At 34.2% G+C, this 23928-nt stretch overlaps 1 protein-coding gene across 1 annotated transcript in view; it reads right to left on the reverse strand.

The window, feature by feature from the left end:
• The window catches only part of LOC150104898 (paired box protein Pax-6-like), a 94067-nt gene that overhangs the window by 51872 nt on the left and 18267 nt on the right, over positions 1 to 23928 (reverse strand). Inside the window, exon 2 of the mRNA XM_090395084.1 lies at positions 20477 to 20539. Within this exon, the coding sequence (XP_090251210.1) occupies positions 20477 to 20539 (63 nt within the window). The remainder of the gene's footprint in view (positions 1 to 20476; positions 20540 to 23928) is intronic.

Genomic DNA, 23928 nt, shown 5'->3' on the forward strand with positions numbered 1-23928 from the left:
ACACGAGATTTAAAAAGTTCCTTTTGAGTGACTAGCGTAAAAATGCACGTGCAGTCTAGCTATTCTCCCCATCTTTCCTGAAACGTCTTTTTGGATTTTTTTTTTTTTTTTTTTTTTTGGAAATGCCTAAGCAGCTGATGACACTGTGTTCATTAAAATGGGATTAATCCCCGCTGTTAGACATGGAATAAACGAAGCAAAAGAGCTCTAAGGACGTTAGAAGGTCCTAAGAGTCTCTCGCTCATCTGTTATACAATGCTGCCACTGTTGTGTTATATCTCTAGTCTTGCTTTTATATACATTTTGTTTACCTTTTAACGTGCTAGTTAATAACTAAATGAGCAAAGTAACAATTCTTATAATTGGATGGTTGATTTACAGAAATAAATTTGTTATTATGTCTGATATGGAGCGGAAGAAGTGAAGAAAAATGTAGAGAAGGAAAGAACAGAAAAAAAAGAACGAAATACACATCCCGGCTATAAAGTAAAAATTAACTTCTACGCTGCAATTATGAAATTAGAAATCACCCCACTTGCACAAATGTTGACAGATGGTAATGCACCATGATAGTTTTACACGACTACTTTTGTTTGATCCTGATAATACAACATCTGTTGTGGAATGCTGCTCAGTCCTAATGTACCAGATGAACAATAATAATGGAGTAGATATCAGAAATGGCTAGTAGCTTCGGATTGGCAAGCTGTTATGTGTTTTTCTGCTTAGCGGGAAGAATACCACGAATATTTATGGGAGGGAAAACTTTTTCACGTCTATAAGAGACTGGCTAACTCACTTTTAGTTAAACGTCCTTACACATATTTTTCTTACTATAATAACGGGATTCCAATTCACCATAGCGCTACAAAACCATTATAGTTTGTTTATAAAAATTATGCTTCAATAAGATTTTATTTTTAAAACATCGTTAATAGAAACTATTAGCTAAAAATATTAACGAATTCTAAAGCTATATCTTCAGCTTTTCAATATAATATATATATAACGATGTTCTTTGTTTCTCATAAAAAAAAGTATTAAAAATACACACTTGGGCACAGTAAAAAAAAAATCTTACTTTTAGTTGTGAATGGTATAACGGATTTGTCAGTTTTAAAGAAAGAGACACTAACCCATTCTACTCGACAGGTATTGAAAATTTGCTAAAAAAAAAAAAAAAAGGTTTAGTATCCTTCATCGGATCTTTCCAACGAATTTAGTCACAATGAAACTCGGACTTTCTATTCAGTCCAAATCATCATTTTTAGTCCTTATAAGGACTGGCTTAAAGGGACGAAGCAAGAATGCTTTTCACCTTCCCGTCATCTGTAGAGGACAGTGTAGGGATAAGGTGTTATTGAGCTATTAAAGCTCTGATCATGGAAGGAGGGTAACAGCAATAGCCGAACATCAGTTAGAATTTCATTGGCTACATTGCAATCCACTACCCTCGTTTATTTACTTACAAGTTCTTAAAAGAACTGGGAGATGAACTCAGTCCTTGACTCTTTATCCCGTCATCTGAATGAAGAAAATCTGTGTGGATGTGGTGTTATTGAGCTAAAAGCTCTCTCGTTACCTGGAAGTCCTAAAAATAACTCTCTACCGGTATAAGAACTAGCATTTTTCAACCTGCAATATCTCTTATAGATATGGCATTTAAGCTAAATTATGGTGTTGCTACATTTTATTTCGTTTTAAAATCATTTTGGGTTACCTTAAGCAATATTTTAATTAAAATTAGTTATTTTCATCAATATTTCATATTAATAGTCATTCTAATATGATTAGATGCTCGGAGAAATCGCTATCAGGCCGTTTTGCATAAAATCAAACAGTTACTTGTTACCAATAATGCAACTTTTACATTAACTATATGAAGACAAGGAAACACCTTTCTCAAACATATCTATAAATGAAACTTGATAGACGTTTATAAGTGTCAAAACTTTATCGAAAAAGAAAAAAACTTAAAAATATTCTTTACTGCAAAGGAGTTTTTGAACTAATGACTCACAATTTCCTCAGATTTGTTCGAAATTCCAAATCGGGCTGTGTGTGATACACACACACACACACACACACACACACACACACACACACACACACACACACACACACACACACACACACACACACACACACACACACACACACACACACACACACACACAGAGAGAGAGAGAAAGAGAGAGCGAGATTCATTAAATACGTGTATTTTTACAAGTTTTGTGGAAGATCGAACAGCAACATTCTTCAAGGTCTTAGAGAGATTTCTCTCGATCTCTCTTTCCTTTATTAATCACTACAGACTCAATCAGTTCTTCCAATTCATCGCATTCTCTCGCGAATATGCCTTTCTAGAAGGATTTATTCAGCATTAAGTTGTCAACCCTATTGCTTATTCTCAGTTGTTAAATATTGATTTAAATTCGGTAGTTCTGTTTTTCTCAATGGAAAACAGTTGGGCAGTTGAATTGCATCTCATCTCAATAATTTCACGTCCCATTCATATACTTAATGCTTACATTGTGTGGAGATAATTGAATTAAAGTGGTCGCTCTTAAAATTTAGAGACGAAAATGTCCATATGATTACTGCAAATGGATGTGGAAGCATTTTAGAACTCTTTATCTTCCGAAAAACGAAATGAGGCAAGAAAGACATCATTTTTATTTAAGGAAAGCTCTTCTGATATCATTTTTATAAGATACACAGTTATTAGTGATGATATAAATTTGTCCTTATTTGAAGTTAACGATACGGGTTACTTGCAAAAAGAACAATTTGCGCAACTCCATTTGGTACATTTCTTGCAATAATCAGCAGAGTAATCTCATTTAAAAACAAATATACACAGCGTCATTTATTGCTAGTTAGTTTGACACAAATCCGCACTTTCCCTTCAAGTCTGAAACATTATGTAAACAAGTGCCCCCATTTTTTTCTTTTTAGACAGGCAACCTTCTTATTGAAGTCTTTTAACTTCTTCCAGTTATTCTTTTATTCGCAACTAAATTTATCTTCTTCCTCACTAACATTCTGAAGAAGAAGACACAAGCCATCCTATACGTAGAGTGGAGAAGCTTGCAATGTGTGTATCGGTTTGAGCACAGTTTTAATTACTCGTCCATTTACTGTTATTTATATACTTCTAAGTGCTTCGATAGCTGGTCTGGGACTGTTGTCTCGTGAATGATGATGGAAGTTAGTTTTGCTCCTGGTGGTTCAGGTTTTCCCTTGCATTTCGTAGTGGTTATATGTACTGTAAAAGTTTAAAGAATGAATTTAGATAATCCGTAAGATTATACCGTTGCCACCCTAGAAGAACTCTATAAACAATGTCATTAAAATTGACACTTTTATTCAAAGATTATATGACGAAAATAAGCATTTATTATGTTGTTGTTTTTTTTTATTTCGCATAGGATTTCCAAACATCACACTATAGGAACTCGAAATAGTGTGAAAATCCTATGATTACGTCCCTTTTGGATATAAATTGATAAAGTCATCTAAAATCACTGAATAAAGACAATATATGGAAATAATTTCATACAGATAGATATCTTAAACAGAGCTTAACATATTCAAACAAGGCATGTTCAAAAACGTATATGCTCTGTCGTGAAAGGTTTACATTTGAATGATCCACCTGCTTGACAGCAAAGTTAAAGATACATTCCTGTTATTTTAAATTCTTCTTGCATTCTTAGCTTCCTTATTTGTGAAGCAACAGAAGCCAAAGTTTAGAAGACATAAAATGATCCACTGATAAATATATCGATTCAACCACTTCTCCTTCCTCCCCCCTAACTCTGTCCCCCCATCACCCTGCAGTGAAGTGATCTGGTAATGAGGGTATCCTAGCGAGAAGCTTCAATGTTCAGGCACGAGAGCTCTACCCGCACTTGTCCTGGAAACCTTTATCGATTACAGTATTGGTCGAGGGCGGCAGAGTCGATATAGAGAGGTATGCTTGGTCCGTGCGTCTGTCCGGGCGTTCCGCCGCACCAAAGGAGATGGAGATATCTGATCAACTTCATCACCGAGAACGCAAAGATCAGTCTGGTGACAGTTGCTATGGAGATGGGAACTGTAAGAGTTGGCACAAGACGACCAGGGATTCCGAAACACATGTAAGTCTAATGCAACCCCCTCCTTTCCCTTCGTCGATACAAAGGCACTTGATATATCTGAAATCAGGAATCGATGGGAGTAAAGAAAAGAAAAAAAAATCAAAGTTTGCGACAGATCAGATTTCAAGACAATTGGCAAACCGTTTTGGGGTAGCAAGAGTATTGGAGAAGATTACACCAAGAAATCTTTAAATTTCAATAACACTGTGAAGTGGTGTGTATGTTGTCATTCAGAAGTGATTTCCGAAGCAGAAGGAAAGAAAAGTTTAGAGCTATCATCATTCAGTTATAACAGAGAATACGAAAAAAGATTATTTTAGCAGGAGAGGGTTTGCTTGTATTACATCTGGTATAGTATGGATGCAATGACAGACTAAGCCTTTAATTTCTATACTGTAATCAAATAGGGTATATCAATACAACATACACTACAAACATCCTATTATTGAACAACAACACTTAGCTTAAAAAGGTTATTCCACGTCGAAGTATTATTATTATTTTATTTTATTTTATTAAAATCGACATCAAAATCCCGATGTCAATACTATAAATTACCTTAAAAGGACTGGCTTAAAGGGACGAAGCCAGAATGCTTTTCATATTCCCCGTTATCTGTAGAGGACAGTGTAGGGATAGGTGCTATTGAGCTATATAAAGCTCTGATCATGGCAGGAGGGTAACAGCAATAGCTGAGCATCAGTTAAAACTTCATTGGCTACTGTATAAGTACAGCCATCTCTAAAAATTAGGACGATCCCTAGACCACTCGATAGTGGCCAAAGACCGTCCAACTCAGCGTTGGCTCAACTCAGTGACGGGCTTCCCCACCACCGAGCAGAACCGCTCATATGTCAGGGAAAAGCATCCACCGACACAGTCCCTCACCGGAGAACACCCTCCCTGGAGACTCGAAATGCTCTCTCAGGCAAACCTAAGAGAGCGAAACTCAGCGACCCAGGGGGTTAACAGCAACAGCCGAGCCTCAGAACTTCATTGGCTACAGCATTGCCATCCAAGTGTATTAATCACCGCATCTCACGGTTCATTCCTTCCACTCTATAAATATAAATTACCTTATCAGAACTGACTAAAAGGGGAGAAGCAAGAATGCTTTCCATCTTCCCCGTTATCTGCAGAGGACAGTGTAGGGATAAGGTGTTATCGAGCTATTAAATCTCTGATCATGGCAAGAGGGTAACAGCAATAGCCGAGCCTCAGTTAAAACTTCATTGGCTACAGCATTGCCATCCATTACCCTCCAAGAGCATTAATCACCGCATCTCACGGTGGATTGACCTCCTTCCCAAGATCCCCTATATTTTAAATTACCAATGTATAGGTTTCAATTTTAATGTTAAATTATAAAAGATTTTAATGGGAGTACGAATGATTATCTCATTTTTCATTAAACTTTTAACAGAAATTATTTTAGCAAGGATCTTTTATATTAAAAAATAGATTTAAAATGTATTTCATTTGTTACTACTTTTTCAAATCTTATACTCAGTTAATTATTGTGTTTGAGACACACACATCTGTTGCCTTGGTGGCAAAGTTGGCACTTGACTTGGTTGGAAAGCAGACGTGAGTTAAGATTACATCTCTGACGTGAGAAATTTTCTTACCTATTTTTTTTTTTTTAACCGTCTTCAAGATACGTGGATGATAATGAGAAGACATGCAATTGATACCGTATCAGAATGAGATAAAAGAGTCGACTTATTCCTGCATAATAAGTTAGACCAGTGATTCTCAACCTATGGTACACGTACCACTGGTGGTACGTGAGCATTCTCAACCTATGGTACGCTACACATCTTAGCAATTTACTTTAAATGTAAATAAAATTAAATTAAGTCAGTTTAATTGACAGAGGAGGGATGATATATGCCGTAATAGCAATTCTTGTTACGATAATTAATGTAAATCTCGATGTAAAGTTGCAAACCTCTGTACTAAATAGCACCTTTTGGGTGGGCTATAGTAATATGTTGTCTGGGAAATCCTATTCTTCAAGCCATTTTTAAGCCTTCGGTAAGAAAAAGCGTGGTCTCCCATCGGGAGATAAAAATCATTTACTACCTAGAGACTCTCATAAACATCCAAACTGGAGTTCAAATTCATAGCGGGTTGGTTGGAGACTCTATTCACTCGGCCAACCAGATGACTCCTAAAACATCTATAACCAAATCTTTCTCTTTATATTGTATATATTTGTTCAATATACCTTGCTATTAGAAAGAGGAGAATCTCAGTGCTAAATTAGCGCGAAGAATCTCACTTGTCTCTCACTGGTAAATTAACGTAATTGAAAACAGAAGTCATTAAAATTTCTTCGAGTGCTTCGTTTTTATCTGTTAAAACCAACAAATTACTTCCATCAATCGATCACGATTAATGCAGCGAAGAAGGAAGAAGCAAGCTACTAATTATAAGTGAAGTGTAAGAGAGTGATGTAAATAGGTTTAAAATTCTAATCCGATTTGCATTTTCATATTCTGACTAAAAAAAAAGTCAGTTTCATTTAAGGAGGTTTAAAAACCATTAACGTAGTGCTCAAGACTAGTGAGAATGTATTTTTGTCCAGTAATAGACAATTTTGTTCTGTAAATAACAAAACTACATATGCTTATATCGTCTTCCTGATGATGTAGTGAATAACCAATAACCGGAAGTGACGTCAAAATCTGTTTTTTTTTTTCCTCTCCAACATTAAGTCACTTGAAAATTTATCATATGCTGATGCTTCTGTCGTCTCGAAAACGTTTTTTTTTTTTTTTTTTTTTTTTTATCACAGGTTCCTCTTAATCTATAAATACAAACCATCGTATAGATGGTTTTCCCAGAAATGTGTGGCTTTCTATATTCAAATCTACGATTTTTTTTTAAAAGTGCAGTTTTTAAAACTTCTTTCAGTGTACTGCATGATCGGTCACTTCCTAAGGCTTCACCCAAAGCAAACGATCCGAAGGGAAACCCTACTCCACACGTGTATCGAGGCGCCAAATCTCAAACCTTGTGTGCGCGCGATGGTAACAAAATATGGCTTCTTGCTAGTTTCTCGTGTCGTTGTGACGTAGTCGGGGAGGTCAGCCTTGGGTGCGAGACAGTAGACAAACGACACTCCACGACCTATTAGCAATTGAGATGGTTAGAGGAGAGGGGAAAGTCCTGCCAAAGGGAGACGATGGACGGAGTGTGTGTGTGTGGGGGGGGGGAGATGGAGTGCTAGATTAGCTGGTTCAGTCATGAAAGTGTAATGGGTTGTTCTGTCGTTGAGTGGCGAGTGAGAATTGCTTCACGTTGGTGTATTTACTCCTCCTCGATGACTTCTGTACAGGAAGAAAAACGGACTAGAAATGGTACAATGGCAACTCGACTAGTTAGATAAGATTTAAATAATGTTTAAATGAATTAGCACTAAGGAACAATTCTCAAGAAGCTATTATTAAATCGAGAAGAATAAAAATATTTTATATATAACTATTTGTTAACATTTATATTATATCTTGCAAATATATTTTTAATTAAAATTTGAAATATTTCTAGAAATATTTTTAATAAACCTAATACACCATCTTCTAAAGGCTATAAATTGGTCTAAAATATATCTTATAAATGTGATTGGTTTCGCGAGGGAGAAAAAAAGTCCTTTTTAGGACTCTAGGGAAATAAATGGCAATGCTGTAGCCAATGAAGTTTTAACTGATGCTCGGCTATTGCCGTTACCCAGCCATCACTAGAGCTTTTAGCTCAATAACACCCCATCCACACAGATTTTATTCGTTTAGATGACGGGATAAAGAGTCAAGGACTCAGTCCAACTCCCAGTTCTTTTAAGAAATTGGTTTCATGGACGTTGGAATCAACCGTGAGATTCGGTGATTACCCTTGGAGGGTAATGGATGGCAGTGCTGTAACCAATGAAGTCCTAACTAAGGCTCGGCGGTTGCTGTTACCCTCCTCCCATGATCAGAGCTTTAATAGCTCAATAACACCTTATCCCTACACTGTCCGATACAGATAACGGGGAAGATGAAAAGCATTCTTGCTTCGCCTCTTTAAGCCAGTCCTCATAAGGACTAAAAATTGGTTTCATGTTTACATACGCTATGTATATTGAAATTTTTGATTTTCTTACTTCCATATGATATATTGCAAAATTTTAAGCACGTTTTAATTTTTTTTCATATTATGTTATTTAATCCTTGTGTATGTATGTGTTCTTAAATGAATCCTTATCAGTAATTCGCTGCTCCCAACAGTTCTTCATTTCTTGAGTCCATTACCTAAATTGAACAACTATTCGCATTGTTCACAGGAGTGTTTCAAGAACAGACCAATCGCTAACCGAAATCGAGCTGTCTTGCTACGGTGGCCTCTGGTTTATTGATAGGCTGTCTTGGCCCGAATCTTGACTTTGGGGTGAAAGGTTATAGTGGGAAAGATCGGCCAAGCCAAGAGGCAAAGCCCTCTTACACCGATGAAAAGAAAGAAACTCGCGCTCTCCCTCTCTCTTTCTTTCTTTCTGTCTGTCTCTCGGACCTGAATGTGTGGAAGATAGCGCAGACGACCGATCGAAATGACCACTACCGCAGGCAATTGCTGCCGCTACTACAATGCTGTTCATTGAGAATGTGCCTTGGATTCTTCGGCCGTCAATAGAAGGAAAAAAAAAAAAAAAAAAAACTGTGGGCGTTGAAAGCTTTTTTCGCCGTGACCAAGATTTTAGTGTTATATGATCCTTTATAGGCTGAAGTTTGTGTTTGACATCGTGCGATTTTTTCTTTTCTCTCTTTCTTTTGTGGCTACTTCCGGTGTGTCGTTATTTTTTTATTTATTTTTAAAGAGAAACTTTAGCTTGCGTTTTTACGCTTGAATGCCTTAATTTTTTAAACTGATTTTTTTTTTACTAGCGATTTTTGCAATATTTCATGAACACGCATTACTATTTATCTTTTTTTGATATTAAGTTCAATGTGCCTGCTATGACCAAATGCTTTCAAATATACAAGCATGCGTTTGTGCGCGCCTTTGTAGATAATACTTATGGTTTTGCTACAAGAATACATTGCTTTCTCCGTGTAAGACAGTCCAAATTCCTATCATCATGAGTGAGACTTAAACCTAGGTTTTCTCCAGCCTTGTGATGTTTGACCAAAACTAATGCACAGCAGAAGCGATACATATTATTACAGAATGGTAAAATATCATTCCGATCTCCAAAAAAAAAGGCATTAAAGTGATTTCTGTTAACGAACACATTAATAACGTGGAGCCAGTTTTTTTTTTCTTCTAGGATATGGCAATTTGAAGACCGGAAATCAGGGAGAAGACAAAAGAGGTGGTTTTCATCCACTGGATTCTGACGTCTTCTTGAAAAATCATCCGATTTCCTTCATAGCAGCCATTTCTACTATAAAATGTATGCCTTTTCGTTATTAGTTAAATACCATATTAACTCAAGCTATAGCAAACTAAGATTCTTCATTGTAATTTAAATTTTTTTTTCTTCAATGTTTAAGCCTTTACATGATCCCTGATGAACCTCGGATATAACATTGATTCAAGAATAAACTCGATTTTCACATTTTAAAATCTCACCTTGTAAACTATTATAAACAATAAATCTTCTTAAAAATTACATAGCAAATAAGAAATTCTATTTAAAATAAGTTTTATAAAGAGAATAATTAATAATAATTATCTTAATATCATGAAATCTCAATACACCTGTATAATAATTTCATAATAGTTTGTAATATTTAATATAAATGAATATACAGCTTAATTTTTCCTAACAAAATGGTGGAAGATTTAAATTTTTTAAAGAAATAAATATAGAAGCCAAGGCTAAATTTAAACCAATGTTATATCAATCATTTTTATTATTTATTTTCACAAATAATTGTAATAAATTTTCTTAGAACAATATGTATAGGCTTCATTTTGGGATAGATTTTAATTTTATGAAAAGTCATGTGACTCATAACAGTACAATGAAGTGTAATGTATATGAGTGTCACCCATAAAAAGCTGAACAGTAAATTTCAAAGTTTTATTTATGTAGTTGCATTTATTTTTTTTTTGTCTTAATATAAATAAACATTATTTATTTATTTACTAAGCATATATTCCGATGCTTATTTAGTGTCATAATATATTGTCCATAGCATCTAAAACATCATATTGTGCAATAATTAAATTTTATCATGCAAAAAAGGATTTGAAAGTGTTCGCATGGATAATAATGAAAAATTAGTCTAGGATGAGGCATTTGAAAGAATTACATAACAGTTACGAGAGTTATATTGTAAGCCCAGAGTGCATTAATACAGTGGACGATGTAATATTTTTTATTTATTTTTTAATATTTTTATAAAATCCTAAAAGTCTGATCTGAAAACATAACATTAACACCAACCGCATTATTGAATGGAATAAAAGTAATATGCCTTATATAGAAGAAAACTACCGTTCCAGAATTTTCAAAGAAGCAGCTACAGTCGCCCGTTCCACAAAAAACCTCAATAGGAATCAAGGTTTAATCTTACCTGATATATGGAAGACCTTAATCAGATCACTAAACACACATGAAATGAACTTCAGCGCCAACAACAAAATGTTTCTCAACAAGTAAATCATGTATCTGCGACACGTGTATTGTTTCACGCTCAGTACTATTTTGTTATTGAATTAGAATTGTCAGTTAACATCTAGCTTGTAATTTACTTTGCCTACCTTATTTGTATGCCGACAGCAATAGCCGGCGAAACTAGTTGGTTATTAAATAGTTTATTAACACTTGACCAATACTTCTAAATAAGTGTTAGTTATTCATTAATCTCTGTGGTCAAGAATTATAACAATTTTCAAATAACATTAACTTTTTTAAGCCATTTACACTTCTAATAAGCACCTAATATTTTTACACCATCCAATGAAATTCGTCTTCTAACTAAATGTTATCCAGGACCCCGTAGTGGCCGGGATAAAAATAGCTCCACTGCAGCCCATGCATGTCGTAAGAGGTGACTAAAATGGGACGCAGAGTTTCGCTCTCTTAGGTTTCTTCCCGAATTTTGCTCCCGTTGAGGAGGGGCATAGATTTCCGGGGGGGGGGGGGGGGGGATTTGCCCTGAGAGAGCATTTTGAGTCTCTGGGGAGGGTGTTCTCCGTGGTCCCGTGAGGGGCCTTGTCGGTAGATGCTTTTCCTTGGAATATGAGCGGTTCTGCTCATTGGTAGGGGGAGGCGTCACTGAGTGGAACCAACGCTGAGTTGGACGATCTTTCGGCCACTCGTGAGGAGTGGTCCGGGGATCGTCTTAATTTTTAGAAAGGGCTTTACTTACATACCAGCCCATGCATGTCGTACGAGGCGACTAAAACGGGTACCCAGGGAGGATAATGGATGGCAATGCTGTAGTCAATGAAGTGTTAACTGAGGCTCGGCTATTGCTGTTACCTTCCTGCCATGATCAGCGCTTATATTCCTATATAACCCTATCCATACATTTTCTTTAGAGATAACGGGGAATATAAAAAGCATTTTTGCTTCACTCATCTAGCCAAAAAAAAAAAAAGTATTTTCTTTCTCTACTATTTTCTTCTTTATTATTTTTTACCTTTTAGTTTTTTTCAATACTAGTTTCCAGTGCTCATGAATCTACAATGTAGAATACCTGAAAACTATGCTACGCATCCTCGCTCCACTAAAGATAGTATTCTACATGTCGTTACTTCCTTCTGTGCAAATACCAACCGTCTGCTCTATTACTCAAGTTTTTAAAAGTGTATTAATAGCAGTTTAAAATATATATATATATATAAAGAAAGAAATAATCCACATTTATGCGGTCATTGACTGCTTCAGATACCATGTAAAGCGACTAGAGATTAAAGCCCACTTGCCTCGAATATTAACAGCGACCTTCCTCCGGTAATAAGCACTTCCAGCAAGCGTGTCACGCATCAGGAAGACACAAATGGACTGCCATTGTTGGGAAAATTAAAAGCTATGGCAAACTAATTAAACAAATCCTTTTCTGTTGGTGGCGAGTGGCAAAGAAAGCTCTACAAAGGGCCTCATTCTTTTGCCTTTTTTTTTTTTTTTTAATCCATCCTGGTTTTCAAAACTCTCCAAAATTAAAGTTTTTGTTTTATCCTGTTGTCCCCTTCGACTGGTGTGAACAGCTTCTCCAATTACTACAAGTTTTTTTTTTTTTTTTTTTTAAAAAAAAAAAAACGCCTTAAAAACTCCGTTTCTGCATGAATAGGACAAAACAATCTTGTCACTCTTCTTTTTTTTATTATTATTATTCGTCTCACCGTATTATGAACAGTAATGCTCGCAGTATCAGATCAGGTTCACAGAACTTTCATCCCTCTCTCTCTCTCTCTCTCTTTTTTTTTTTTTTTTTTCTTTATTATTCGATCGACTCCCGCGTTTTTGTTTGTCGTCCAGAGCGTGCCACAAACGATTCGGGAGAATTAATTAAGGAACAGCACACTGAGGCAAGCGTGTATACTCGGTAGCCTGCCGTAGCGATTTAATAAAGATATCGACTACTACTGCCTATTCTGTGTGGGATTGGATAACAGGAGAATGGGGGGGGGGGGGGGAGAGGAACCGCGTGCAGCTGGAACAATGGCGTTGATCAACGTGTACATTTCACCACGCGTTGTCCTTTGGGAGACTGAAGTCTGGCGATGCTAGCCTTCTCTCGGTACATTCACGTGCCGAGTGTGTTTCTCGCGGTAAACTCCCGCTGCGTCCCACGCCAAAGTTGCCGTTTGATGTAATCCCGGGGTCTTGTCTTTCGTAGAGAGGGAGGAAATGGACAAAAGAGGCGATTGCCTGAACATTAGTTTCACCCGTGTCCAACTGTGTGTCACCATTGTAGGGAGGTCCCGACGAATGAGGATGGCCATCCCTAGTTACCGCACTTTACTGCCGTCTTCCCCATCACCGCATGTGATTATCTCGGCAAACGAACACTCTAATTATAGGCTACAAAATAATAAGAGTAATTTTATTGCAACTATAGCCATTTGTCAACACAAGCAGCTATAGTTCCCACATTAGTGAGAACTTTCTATTGGTTAGATCTTTTAAGAGAAAGACATTCACTTTCACATAATTTTTTACAAATTAAACTATATATAGAATATTTAATTAAATAAATCCTAAAATTATAATGTATATATTAAAATACTTAAAATCTTTAGTTTACTCTAAAAGTTTTCTTAATATTAGGATAAAATCTTAAAAATTCTTCCAACACCATAATTTTTAAATAATCATAATGAATTATATAATTTTAAGCTAAGAAGTGAAGCGAAAGGTAACTTTAAATAACTTTAAATTTAAAAGGATAAAATCTTTCCTTAAATTATTGTATTTTGTAGAATTATGCTTATTTGTTTAGTAAAATTAAAATAAAGTGGATTGACATAATATTATGCACTAAAAGAAACAAAAAAAGAATTAAATTATACGTTAAAAAAACCGACGACATATGTTAACAAATCTTACCGTTTTAGGACAGCTGTATGAACATTATTTCATCTTAAGATGTGGTGACATTATCCATTAAAAAAAAAAAGTACGCCTAAAAACTGTGTACCATCAAATAGTTATAATCATCCCCTCATGAGGCGAATTCAAGCAAGTCTAAGATTAGAAGTTTATCCAACGAACTGAGAATATCTCCTAATTCTTTTTTCTAGGTTCCGATAACTAGAACGTCTTATGTGTTTGATGCAATCATTTTAATGTACCCGGAATGGTTCGACTTCTTTTAAAATAGATGATGCCTAAGACACGTGACCAACCAAAAAAAAAAAAAAAGAGGAAGAAAGGGGGATAGGAATGGAACTGCTGGGAGATAATATATTATACACGCACCTATTCATACGAACTTCATAACGTTTGGGATTAACTGAGTCCAACACGCACGCAGCGATAAACTCGTCAATGTTCCCTACCTTTTACTATTCCAATAATGGAAGATTTCTATGGCAAACAAGAGTTCGCCCCTGTGTTTGGAACTGGTACAGAGACCGGCAGGAATATTGGGAGGGTTAATCCTGTCAACGTACGACAGACCCGAACAACAGACTACAGCTGGGTTATAAGCTGTATGTAACCAAAACGCTTATATAGCAGACTGTTCGCGGCTAAGCCTATTTGTCCGTAGTTCATATACACCGTATGAATATATCGGCGATGCATTCTCACTTTTTTTTTTTTTAATGAATTTTGTACACGAGTTTCATTAGAAGATGTTGGCAATTATTAAAAACAAAGTTACATTAGAACAAGAAGCAGCAGAAAATTGTGGTTTGCCTACCTTTATGGGGCATAATTGGCTCCACGTTTATCCACTGCCAGACTCTCCCTTCCGTGGCTGATGTAGGGAAGAATTAACACAGTAACTAAAGGAATGAGTTGTCTTTTGTTGGAAGAAGAGACTCTGCTGAAAATACAACAAATGGATTCATTTTTATTGTATTTTCTAATGAAGCGAGTATTTACATAAAAGAATTTGATTTTATTCTAGTGAAGAGAAATGATAGAATAAGCGTTTAACTGTGTGAAATCATAGACAGAATAAAGAGATAGCAAATTATATCTATATACACGAATAATTTAGGCTTACATTATAGGACAGATTAAGATTGTTTTTTGATTTTTTACTCCTCTGGCTGAAGCACTTAGTCTACAAACCTATCATAGCTGGCGTCACGATTTGATTTTTTATAACCACTTAACAGTCTAAATACTATTAGCATATTTTTCGTCTGCTAGACAATACGAATCTACTTGTGATAGATTTCATTGAAATCATGTGACTAGTTTTGGTAAATAATTACAAGGCTATCTACACATAAACTAAGCTACTAAATATGCAAATCAAAACACGAAATAAGTAAAGAAAAGGATAATAAAATATAACAGCAAGATAATCCGTTTAAGGATAATCACAATTATGTTTGGTTTGCGGACAACATTTCCACAAACATTTTATAGGATTCAGTTGACTTTTGTCACTATCATGAATTTCTAAGGAATCTTTGAAAGACATTTACAGACGAAGCCCGACAATAAACCAATTAAGTTGTCGTAATAAATATCGGAAGAGAAACTTTACCTTTAATTGCAGCAATCGACTTCAAAGTGATATCTTCTGCAATTATGCATATGAGATCCTATTTTCGATTACACAATTTCGTGATTTTTTTTAAGCATTTTTATTTATTTATTTACATGTTTATATTTGACATTTCAAATGAAAACAAAACATGTTCTAATTTGTTTTGCGTATGTTCTTCTGGCCGGTTTGCCTGTTTTTGGGGATGGAAAACCCGACTTTCTGAATCCTGTCATCGCAGTATAAGATCAGTTAACTTACCTTCAACTGAAAATTCCTGATAAAATTTCTTCTCCTTTTAATCAAACGATTTGAATCCAGGTGTTTTCAACCAAAGGGGTAGTGTCGAAGGCAGCTGAGTTACAGAGGCCATCAGGATTAAGTATTAAGATTTTTTTTTTCTCTTTCCTTATGACGTAAAGCTGGATGACCTCGAATTATCAGATGACATCATTTCTTTAGAAGATAATCTTAAAAGATGGAGAAAGTATGCAGAAGCAGTTGATTAGGAATAAATACAAGTATATGCGGTTTGGTAACAGGCAGACCAGTGTTGAATTGTAATTCTGATTTCTACTCACAAAGATTTTTAATCCAGAAGATCAAGGGTATTCAAAAAACATTACCTAGTTGTAGAAGGATGGTGTGACGATAGTTATGGGAATTATTGGTTAGTTATTAATTATGAAATTTATTTGATAGGAGACGGAGTTCTTAAGTTGGTTCACGTTATAGGATAGACTGCAGGAGTTTCTCACACTTTACTTAATATACAAGATTCATTTTTTAAACTTGGAGCTAAAAGTATGCTATGCTGAAATAAATCATTGGGATAGTTTTAGGAAAAACTTATATGTCACACACCTGAACAGAGAACGGGCCCTCCCTGGTCCGCTTCGACATGAAAATTAGTCCAATGTGTCACTGTGGGATACACTAGTCTGATTAGCACCTAATATTCAATTTCATCCTAAATGCGACTAATTGGATTGACAGATTGGGACTCAATCAGTAGGAACGAGTGGCAATCTCGATCCGTTAAGGTTTTTTATATTTTTTTTTTCAGATCATTTTCCGTATATAACATGGTGCATTATTGTCATGTTGAAAGAAACACGGGTCTGTCCTATGAAACTACTACAAGGTAGAAAGCATTCTATTGCATTATCCAGAAGTGTTACTTATCCGTTGACATCCATCTTCCCAGCATCTGTTATTAGACGTACTACGACAACAACAAAGATGCGTTGTTGTTGTTTCGTTAAAGTATTGGGATTGGATCTTTTAAATCTGGTGGTGCATATCAAATTCGCACGAATTAAAGACATAAATCTGTGCATTCTATATGTGCGTTATAAATTTCTGAATTTCCATCTTATAACACAAATATTTATTTGTCTAAGCTTGGTCTAAAAATACGTTCTCCCCTTTTAAATATTTCTATAGTAACTGATCCAGTATTCGGCACTTACTTAAACGATACGTACTACGACTATGAACCGTATATATATTCTAATTGGTCACTCGTCAGATTACAGAAATAACGTTTATAGTACGAACCGGTTACTTGAATTGCTAGAGAGTGGTCGGATATGTCAGTTATGATGATTTTTCAATTTGGAAAGTTCCTGTGGTATAGACATGTTCTTAGTAGGAACATGTCTATACCACAGGAACATGTTCTATAAAATCGATGAGATTTATAAATAAACTGAAGGTTTCGTATTCAATTTCAACTAGACTAGACACTAGTTCTTTCATCCTAAAGGCTGAATATTATTTATTTATTTATTATTATTATTATTATTTTATTTTTCAAACGTAGCTTGAATAGTGGAATAGACTACCTTTATATGCTTGCATTTTTGTTTGCGTCTTCAAGGAAGATTCTAGCGATCTGGATTAGTATCGAGTTGACTCGTATTACAACAGTAATTAAATCATAAAAAAATGCGACATCTCTTCCAGTATACAAAAAAAAAAAAAAAAAAAAGTATCTAAGCTTTGTTGAAGAGCGAGTTAATTATTCATTCACAGAAACACTAAAAACCACAAAATAATCATAAGCGAAATACGATACCAATATCTGGATAATGTCTTTCAAGTGGTGCGATACTAGCGCAACTCGTGGTAAAAGCCACAAACAGAAAATTTCTTGTTTTGCCTTTTAATTTTTTATATGTTATTTTTATGCATCGAGGAATATGAATTATATTAAGGATTTTATTTCCTTCCAAGTAGATTCATTCTGAATGTTTTTTTTTTTTTTTTGGCCACTGAAGTGCTTATTCAAAGATAGTATTGTTAAAATAGTACTTTATTCCCGCTTTGTTTAATTATGTCAACACACTAATATATTTTATACTTCGAAGCACCTTGAACAGACGGGAAAATATAAAAGTCACGTGATCATTTATGAATACTAAAACTGATCAAAAAGTTCAGAATAATTTGGACTGAATATGTAATGAGAATTGTCATTATAAGTGGCATTAAGTGACAGTGGCATTAAGTGACAGTGGCATAAAACTTTTCATGCAGTACAAACTACGATATTTTATTTTTAAGAAAGCTATAATAGTTTTATAAAAAAAAAAGAAAAAAAATTATATTAAGTAACTAAAAATTTTTTAATTTAAAATTTCTTGAAATTTTTGAAATAACTTTATATGAACTAAAGACACCTTTTACTTATATTGTAAAATATATTACATAATAAAGACGAAAGTTTTTGATTGCTTATCCAATTTCCCGTTCATTGTTTTTGCAAAAAGTTTATTGATTTTTAGTTACATGGAAGGAAACTTTAAAGCAATCACGTTGTCAACGATCTTAGAAATTTTCTAAAACTTCTTCCTGTGGGAGCTTTGTAAACAATCCACTAATTAGTACTGTAGAGAGATTTGCATGTCATTCAATAATTTAAATTTTTGCTTAGATAAGTAAATATACAAAACACCCACAAAAATTCTTCAGATTTCGGGAACGAATGACAGACAAATAAAATCAAAATCTGTGCTTTGAATTAAGTCAGCAAATCCCATATTAGTGATGCTAATTAATAGATAAAACAAACAAAATAACTTTGATGAACACTTACTGGATCTGTAACAGTGAACAGCTAAATGAGAAGCAAATAATTAATACACTAATTAATGCACAACTTTGAACTTAAGCTGAGCTGATATGTCTAGACTTAAAGGTTTATTTTTTTATGCCAGAAATCTGTGGACGATCGACCAAGTATTGAGGCGCAATCTGAAACAGTCGCCGATGTCGAATCAAAATGTTCTTGCTAGAGTTCTTCATATTCCAAGTGGGAAGAAGCAATTCAGATAGAAAATGCCTACAAGAACACAGTTAAATCGGAATAATAATCATATAGAAATATTTGGAGTCGTTCTTGAAATCTAATATGTAATTTTTTTTTATTTACCAAAAAGGGCTTGAGCGTGTCCATATAAGGCTTGTGATAGATATACGAAAGTTGTCTATTGATGACTGACAATATATCTCAAACTCACGAGGAGAAGTGACTTATGAAATTCATGGTTGAAACATCGTTTAGAACAGTGATAGTCGAACATTAATTCAGAATGCAAAGCGGTATTATGAAGGACAATGGAGGAGGAATTAAAAATTCCCAATGCTTATAAAACACAGCCAGGAATTTGAATGCTTTTGTATTAACAACATCAGCGCGTGGAAATCACTTCATAATACCTGATAATCATCGTGCTAACACAAGTCGAGAACTAAAGCGAGTTTTTTTTTTTTTTTTTTTTTTTTTTTACGCCATAAAGTTCCAAAAGCGGCTTTATTTAGGATGCATTTATTTCCCTTATAAGCTAGTTAATTAAATAAAGTACTTACTCATTAAAATAACTATAAAAATCTAATAAATTAACTACTTAATAGTCGATTGTTTCAGGATTTCAAACAAATACATAAACAGTTTAACGGTTTTTTTTTTTTTTTATTCGGCTACAAGAGTACAGTTAAAATAGTATTTTAAAATACTATTTTAATTGTACAGTTTAAAAATATTTCTCTTTCGGAAGAACACTTGTTGATATAGAAAACTTTCTTTTATAACTGACAAATACAAACTTCATCGTTAGCATCAAATTCCTGATATGTACCCTCAAGGGATGTATAGGATATGATAGTACTGCATGAAAAACTTACACTATTACTAACTTCCTATCTACAATTTTCCTCCAAATCAAATCTATTACCTGTCAAGCCTTCAACATTATCAGATCATATATTTCGACCTTCTAAGGCACTTTTTATCTATCAATCCACCTATATCTTGGTCTTCCTCTGAGTCTTTTTCCTGGCAGAGAATACTTGTTTCGCTAATCTTTTCTCTCCGATTCTGTTTAAGTGACTATACCACTTAAGATTAGCCTCTGCTAAGGCATTCCTGGATGCTGACAATGTCAAGTTCTTCCCTAATATCCTTGTTTTTAACATGATATTGCCATTGATGCCATCTGTTCATGCCTCTAATCTTTCTCAGGACTCTCATATCTGCGGTCTCTAGTCAAGTGTTTTTACTTGTAACGCAGCTCTCAGATCCATAAGTTAAAATTGGTTTGAACACTATCTTGTATGCAAAACGCTAATTAGTATTTTGCATAATGAAAAAATTAGTCAAAACACTAATTTAGTGTTTTGACTAATTTCTCTCTTATTCCATACAAATTTATTCGGTTGACTTCCTGCCATACCAGCTTTGTCGATTCTGTTGTCAAATACAAACTTAAGAAAAGAAAATGTGTATCTATTTCAGATGAATCACTTTGGTTTTAGTTCAATGACTTAATATGTAATATATGTCTTGTTGCTTGGAAGCATACATCCCTTTCAGAAATAAGGCTACAACTTTCTGTTATGATTGGATTCGCTATTAATAGAGAAAAAATTTAGATATATGGGTAAATGAAAAAATAAATAAATAAATAAAGTAAGAAAGAAAAATCTTCAAGGTATTAAAACAAATTATAAGATAAACTCACATTAAATAAACCTACCAAAAAAAAAAAAAACTACATAAATTGATAAATTTATATAGTTTTGATAAATTAACACTTGATAAATAACAAATAATATAGAAATTGTGCCAACAGATAAAAAAGGGGGGAAAGTCAAATGTTTTTAAGGGTGACTTACTGTCGCCCCTTTGCTGTGGCATAATAGCATTTATCGTTTTGAATATCTCAAGTTCTAAAAGTGCTGCAATTTAAAACAAAAACTGAAACTTTAGATCTCATATTCTTATTTTCATCAAGTCCGTTTGATCAGAGTGCTAATTGTGTATTCAACAAATGAAGCGATTGTAATAGGAACTTAACAGGTACTTAAGTTGTTACAAAATACTTTCACATCGTAAAGTAATGCACCGAAAACGTATCTCTTATACGTCAATAAATAATTCTCCCAGTTTGCAAGATTTTGCTTTGAACGTTGTGGAAGCAGCGATAAGAGGTATGAAAAAGCTATTGGTCTGGGAGATTGGTTGAATAAAAGTCTGTCTCTTTATTCATCCAAAGTTGTAAACCAAGTGTAACTGAATTTTCTTTAATACCTAAGGAGTCGTCTTGCAATTAAGTTTAGCTAATCGTCATCAGCAAAATTTAAGTACTCAAAGTAATAATTATATCATTCATACTTCTTAAAGCAGTAATTAATGCTTACTCAGTAATAATAATAATAATAATAATAATAATAATAATAATAATAATAATAATAATAATAATAATAAAACACTGTATTTATACTGCAGCAATGCTGTAGTTATGCAAGGGAAAAGTTCTTTTAACTTTCGATGTTGAACTCCGGAGGAGAGGGGGAACGAAGAGGAGGAGGGAAAAGTTATTCTCTCTGAGCATGAATAAAATCCCATTATCTGAAATGTTAATATATTTGTAAACAAGAAACAAAAAAAAGTTACGACATTCTATTCATTTATTTAATAGAGAAATTATTTACCATGAAGCTGAGTGTAAGATAAACACAAATGCTCCGCAGTAAATTAGTTAACGCAACACACACACACACACACACACACACACACACACACACACACACACACACACACACACACACACACACACACACACACACACACACACACACACACACACACACACACACACACACACACACACACAGTGCGAGTTTTAATTTGAATATTTAATATTTTGTTTATTTTTTTTATGTTTCACACTCACAACCATACGCTGGCTAAAGAATATTTAACCATTTATTATTATTATTATTATTATTATTATTATTATTATTATTATTATTATTATTATTATTATTATTATTATCCATAATAACGCAAGCATAGCCCAAACAAATATGCAACATGACATAAATCTGATCACAGACTGGCTCACGAAAAACTCCATACACCTAAACTCAGAAAAGACAAAATTAATGATATTCAGAAATCCACTGACTCGACCAGTTGATAACAAATATATAACCATCCAACATCCACTTTCCCAACATAAAAAACACACGGAACTGCAAAACCACTACAATCACTCAGGTTGAAACAATACGATACCTTGGAATTTACTTCGATGCAGATATGAACTAAAAGACATAGTTCCCATACGCCTAAAAACACTAATATACAAAGCACTATGCCAAAATATACTAAGATACGCTATAACAACGTATGCTTTCTGTGCACCCTACAAATTAAATAGATTATTGTCGCTACAGTACAAAATCATAAAACTGATCTTTTGGGAACAAAGAGAAAATAACGACCTTATATACATTGCAATGTCAGAACACAAAATACTGACAGCAAAACATTTATGTCACTATGCAGCCTTGCTAAAACATTATTTCGATGCCAACTACAGGACAGTCAGAAATACATACCGTATAACAAGACCTCAGACAACTAATTATATTACATATAAATACAATAATCACTACGGAAAGGCCACGCGAAACTTCTACATCCCAGACATGATAAACAAATTACCTTTTTGAATACAGAAACCTTACAAACTACAATAGCCTGAAAAGAGCTCTAAGGATACTATGAATAAGAAACACGCACCCCAAATACCATACAAACTTAATGAAACACAATATATTCGTTCAGGCTTCCAGTTCAGCGACGCATCAGTACATTACAAGTTATTGTGTGTGTGTGTGTGTGTGTGTGTGTGTGTGTGTGTGTGTGTGTGTGTGTGTGTGTGTGCGTGCGTGCGAATTTCTCAATCACAACACAGCAAAAAAAAAAAAAAAATAATAACCAACTGGTGTCATCTTCAGATAAGCTTACATATAAGCTTCGAGGATGAAAGCAGAGAAATTAGTTCTCATCCAAGATGTATCATATGTAACCAAATGCATGTAACGTACGTATCACATGTAAACAAATGTATGCAATGTAAGTATCATATGTAATTAATGTATCATATGTAATCAAATGTATGTTATGTATGTAATAACTGTAACAAAAGTATGCAATATAGAGTGATTATATCCATTGATATTGTATATATAGAGTGTAAAATTGCAAAGAAACATCTGTAATAATCATCATTATGAATATTATAATAATATACGTTGTAAACAGTTATTCTTATTATTACTATTTAAAAAAAACTTTATGTACGAGAAAGTATTTGTTATGCATAATTGTGTTCATATAATGTATGTAATTTATCTGAGAAATAATAAAATGATAAAACGATTAAAAAAAAAATTATTATTATACTGATTTATTTTTACAATGTCCACTACTCCAGAGACCAAACATGAAAATTTCAAACCTCTCCCAGTCTTCAGTAAGCGGGATTGTGAGCTAACACTGATCAAATTCATCTCCCATCTAAAGACACTCACAAACGTCCATGCCCATATCGGGATTCGGACCGGAGCTTGTTGCATGAAGAACGGATACGCTAACTACTTAGTCAACGAGGCCGGCAAAAGTTGGGTAAAAGTGAAGTAATAATTCTACAAAACAAATACAAACATATGCAGAAACAGCTTAAAACTAGGGGGGGGGGGGAAATACCATTAAATCTTATTCATCTTTTATAATTCGGAAGGGATGTGAATTATAGTTAAGAACACATTCTCAGAATTACTGTTATGCTCTACAAAAAATCGGAAAGGAATAATTGCTGTGCATGCAAAAATTGGATCCGATACTGGGCATTTATTAGTATGTGTTAAGCCCAAAAATTAGTTCATACCTACATTGACTGACAAATTATAGTGAAAAAGAGTGAATAATATCTGTGGGAGGATTTCAAAACATTATGAGTGAAAAGATAGAGACAAGAAACAAATCATGACTAGGAAAAACAAATGTAAGCTATTGAACAGCATACACTTCTATGGAAGCATAAAAGATTAATAGAAAGATCTACTTGATACTCCAAATATTTATACCAGAGTTGATATAAGGCTAATAAGTCGACAAATATATAACTGACCATTCTGCTTTGATAATATTTATTCGCTTTGAATGTTCTTTGCACATTCCTCGAATGCAGATAGATAGATAATCATCTAGAGGAATAGTAGGAAGATAAAAATGCTTGTAAAAGAAGGGAACAAGTGAAGAAACTAAATTAGAA

This window comes from Typopeltis vanoorti, chromosome 7 (assembly GCF_054136105.1).
Source record: "Typopeltis vanoorti isolate ZY-2024b chromosome 7, IOZ_Tvanoo_1.0, whole genome shotgun sequence".
Taxonomy (NCBI): Eukaryota; Metazoa; Arthropoda; class Arachnida; order Uropygi; family Thelyphonidae; genus Typopeltis; species Typopeltis vanoorti.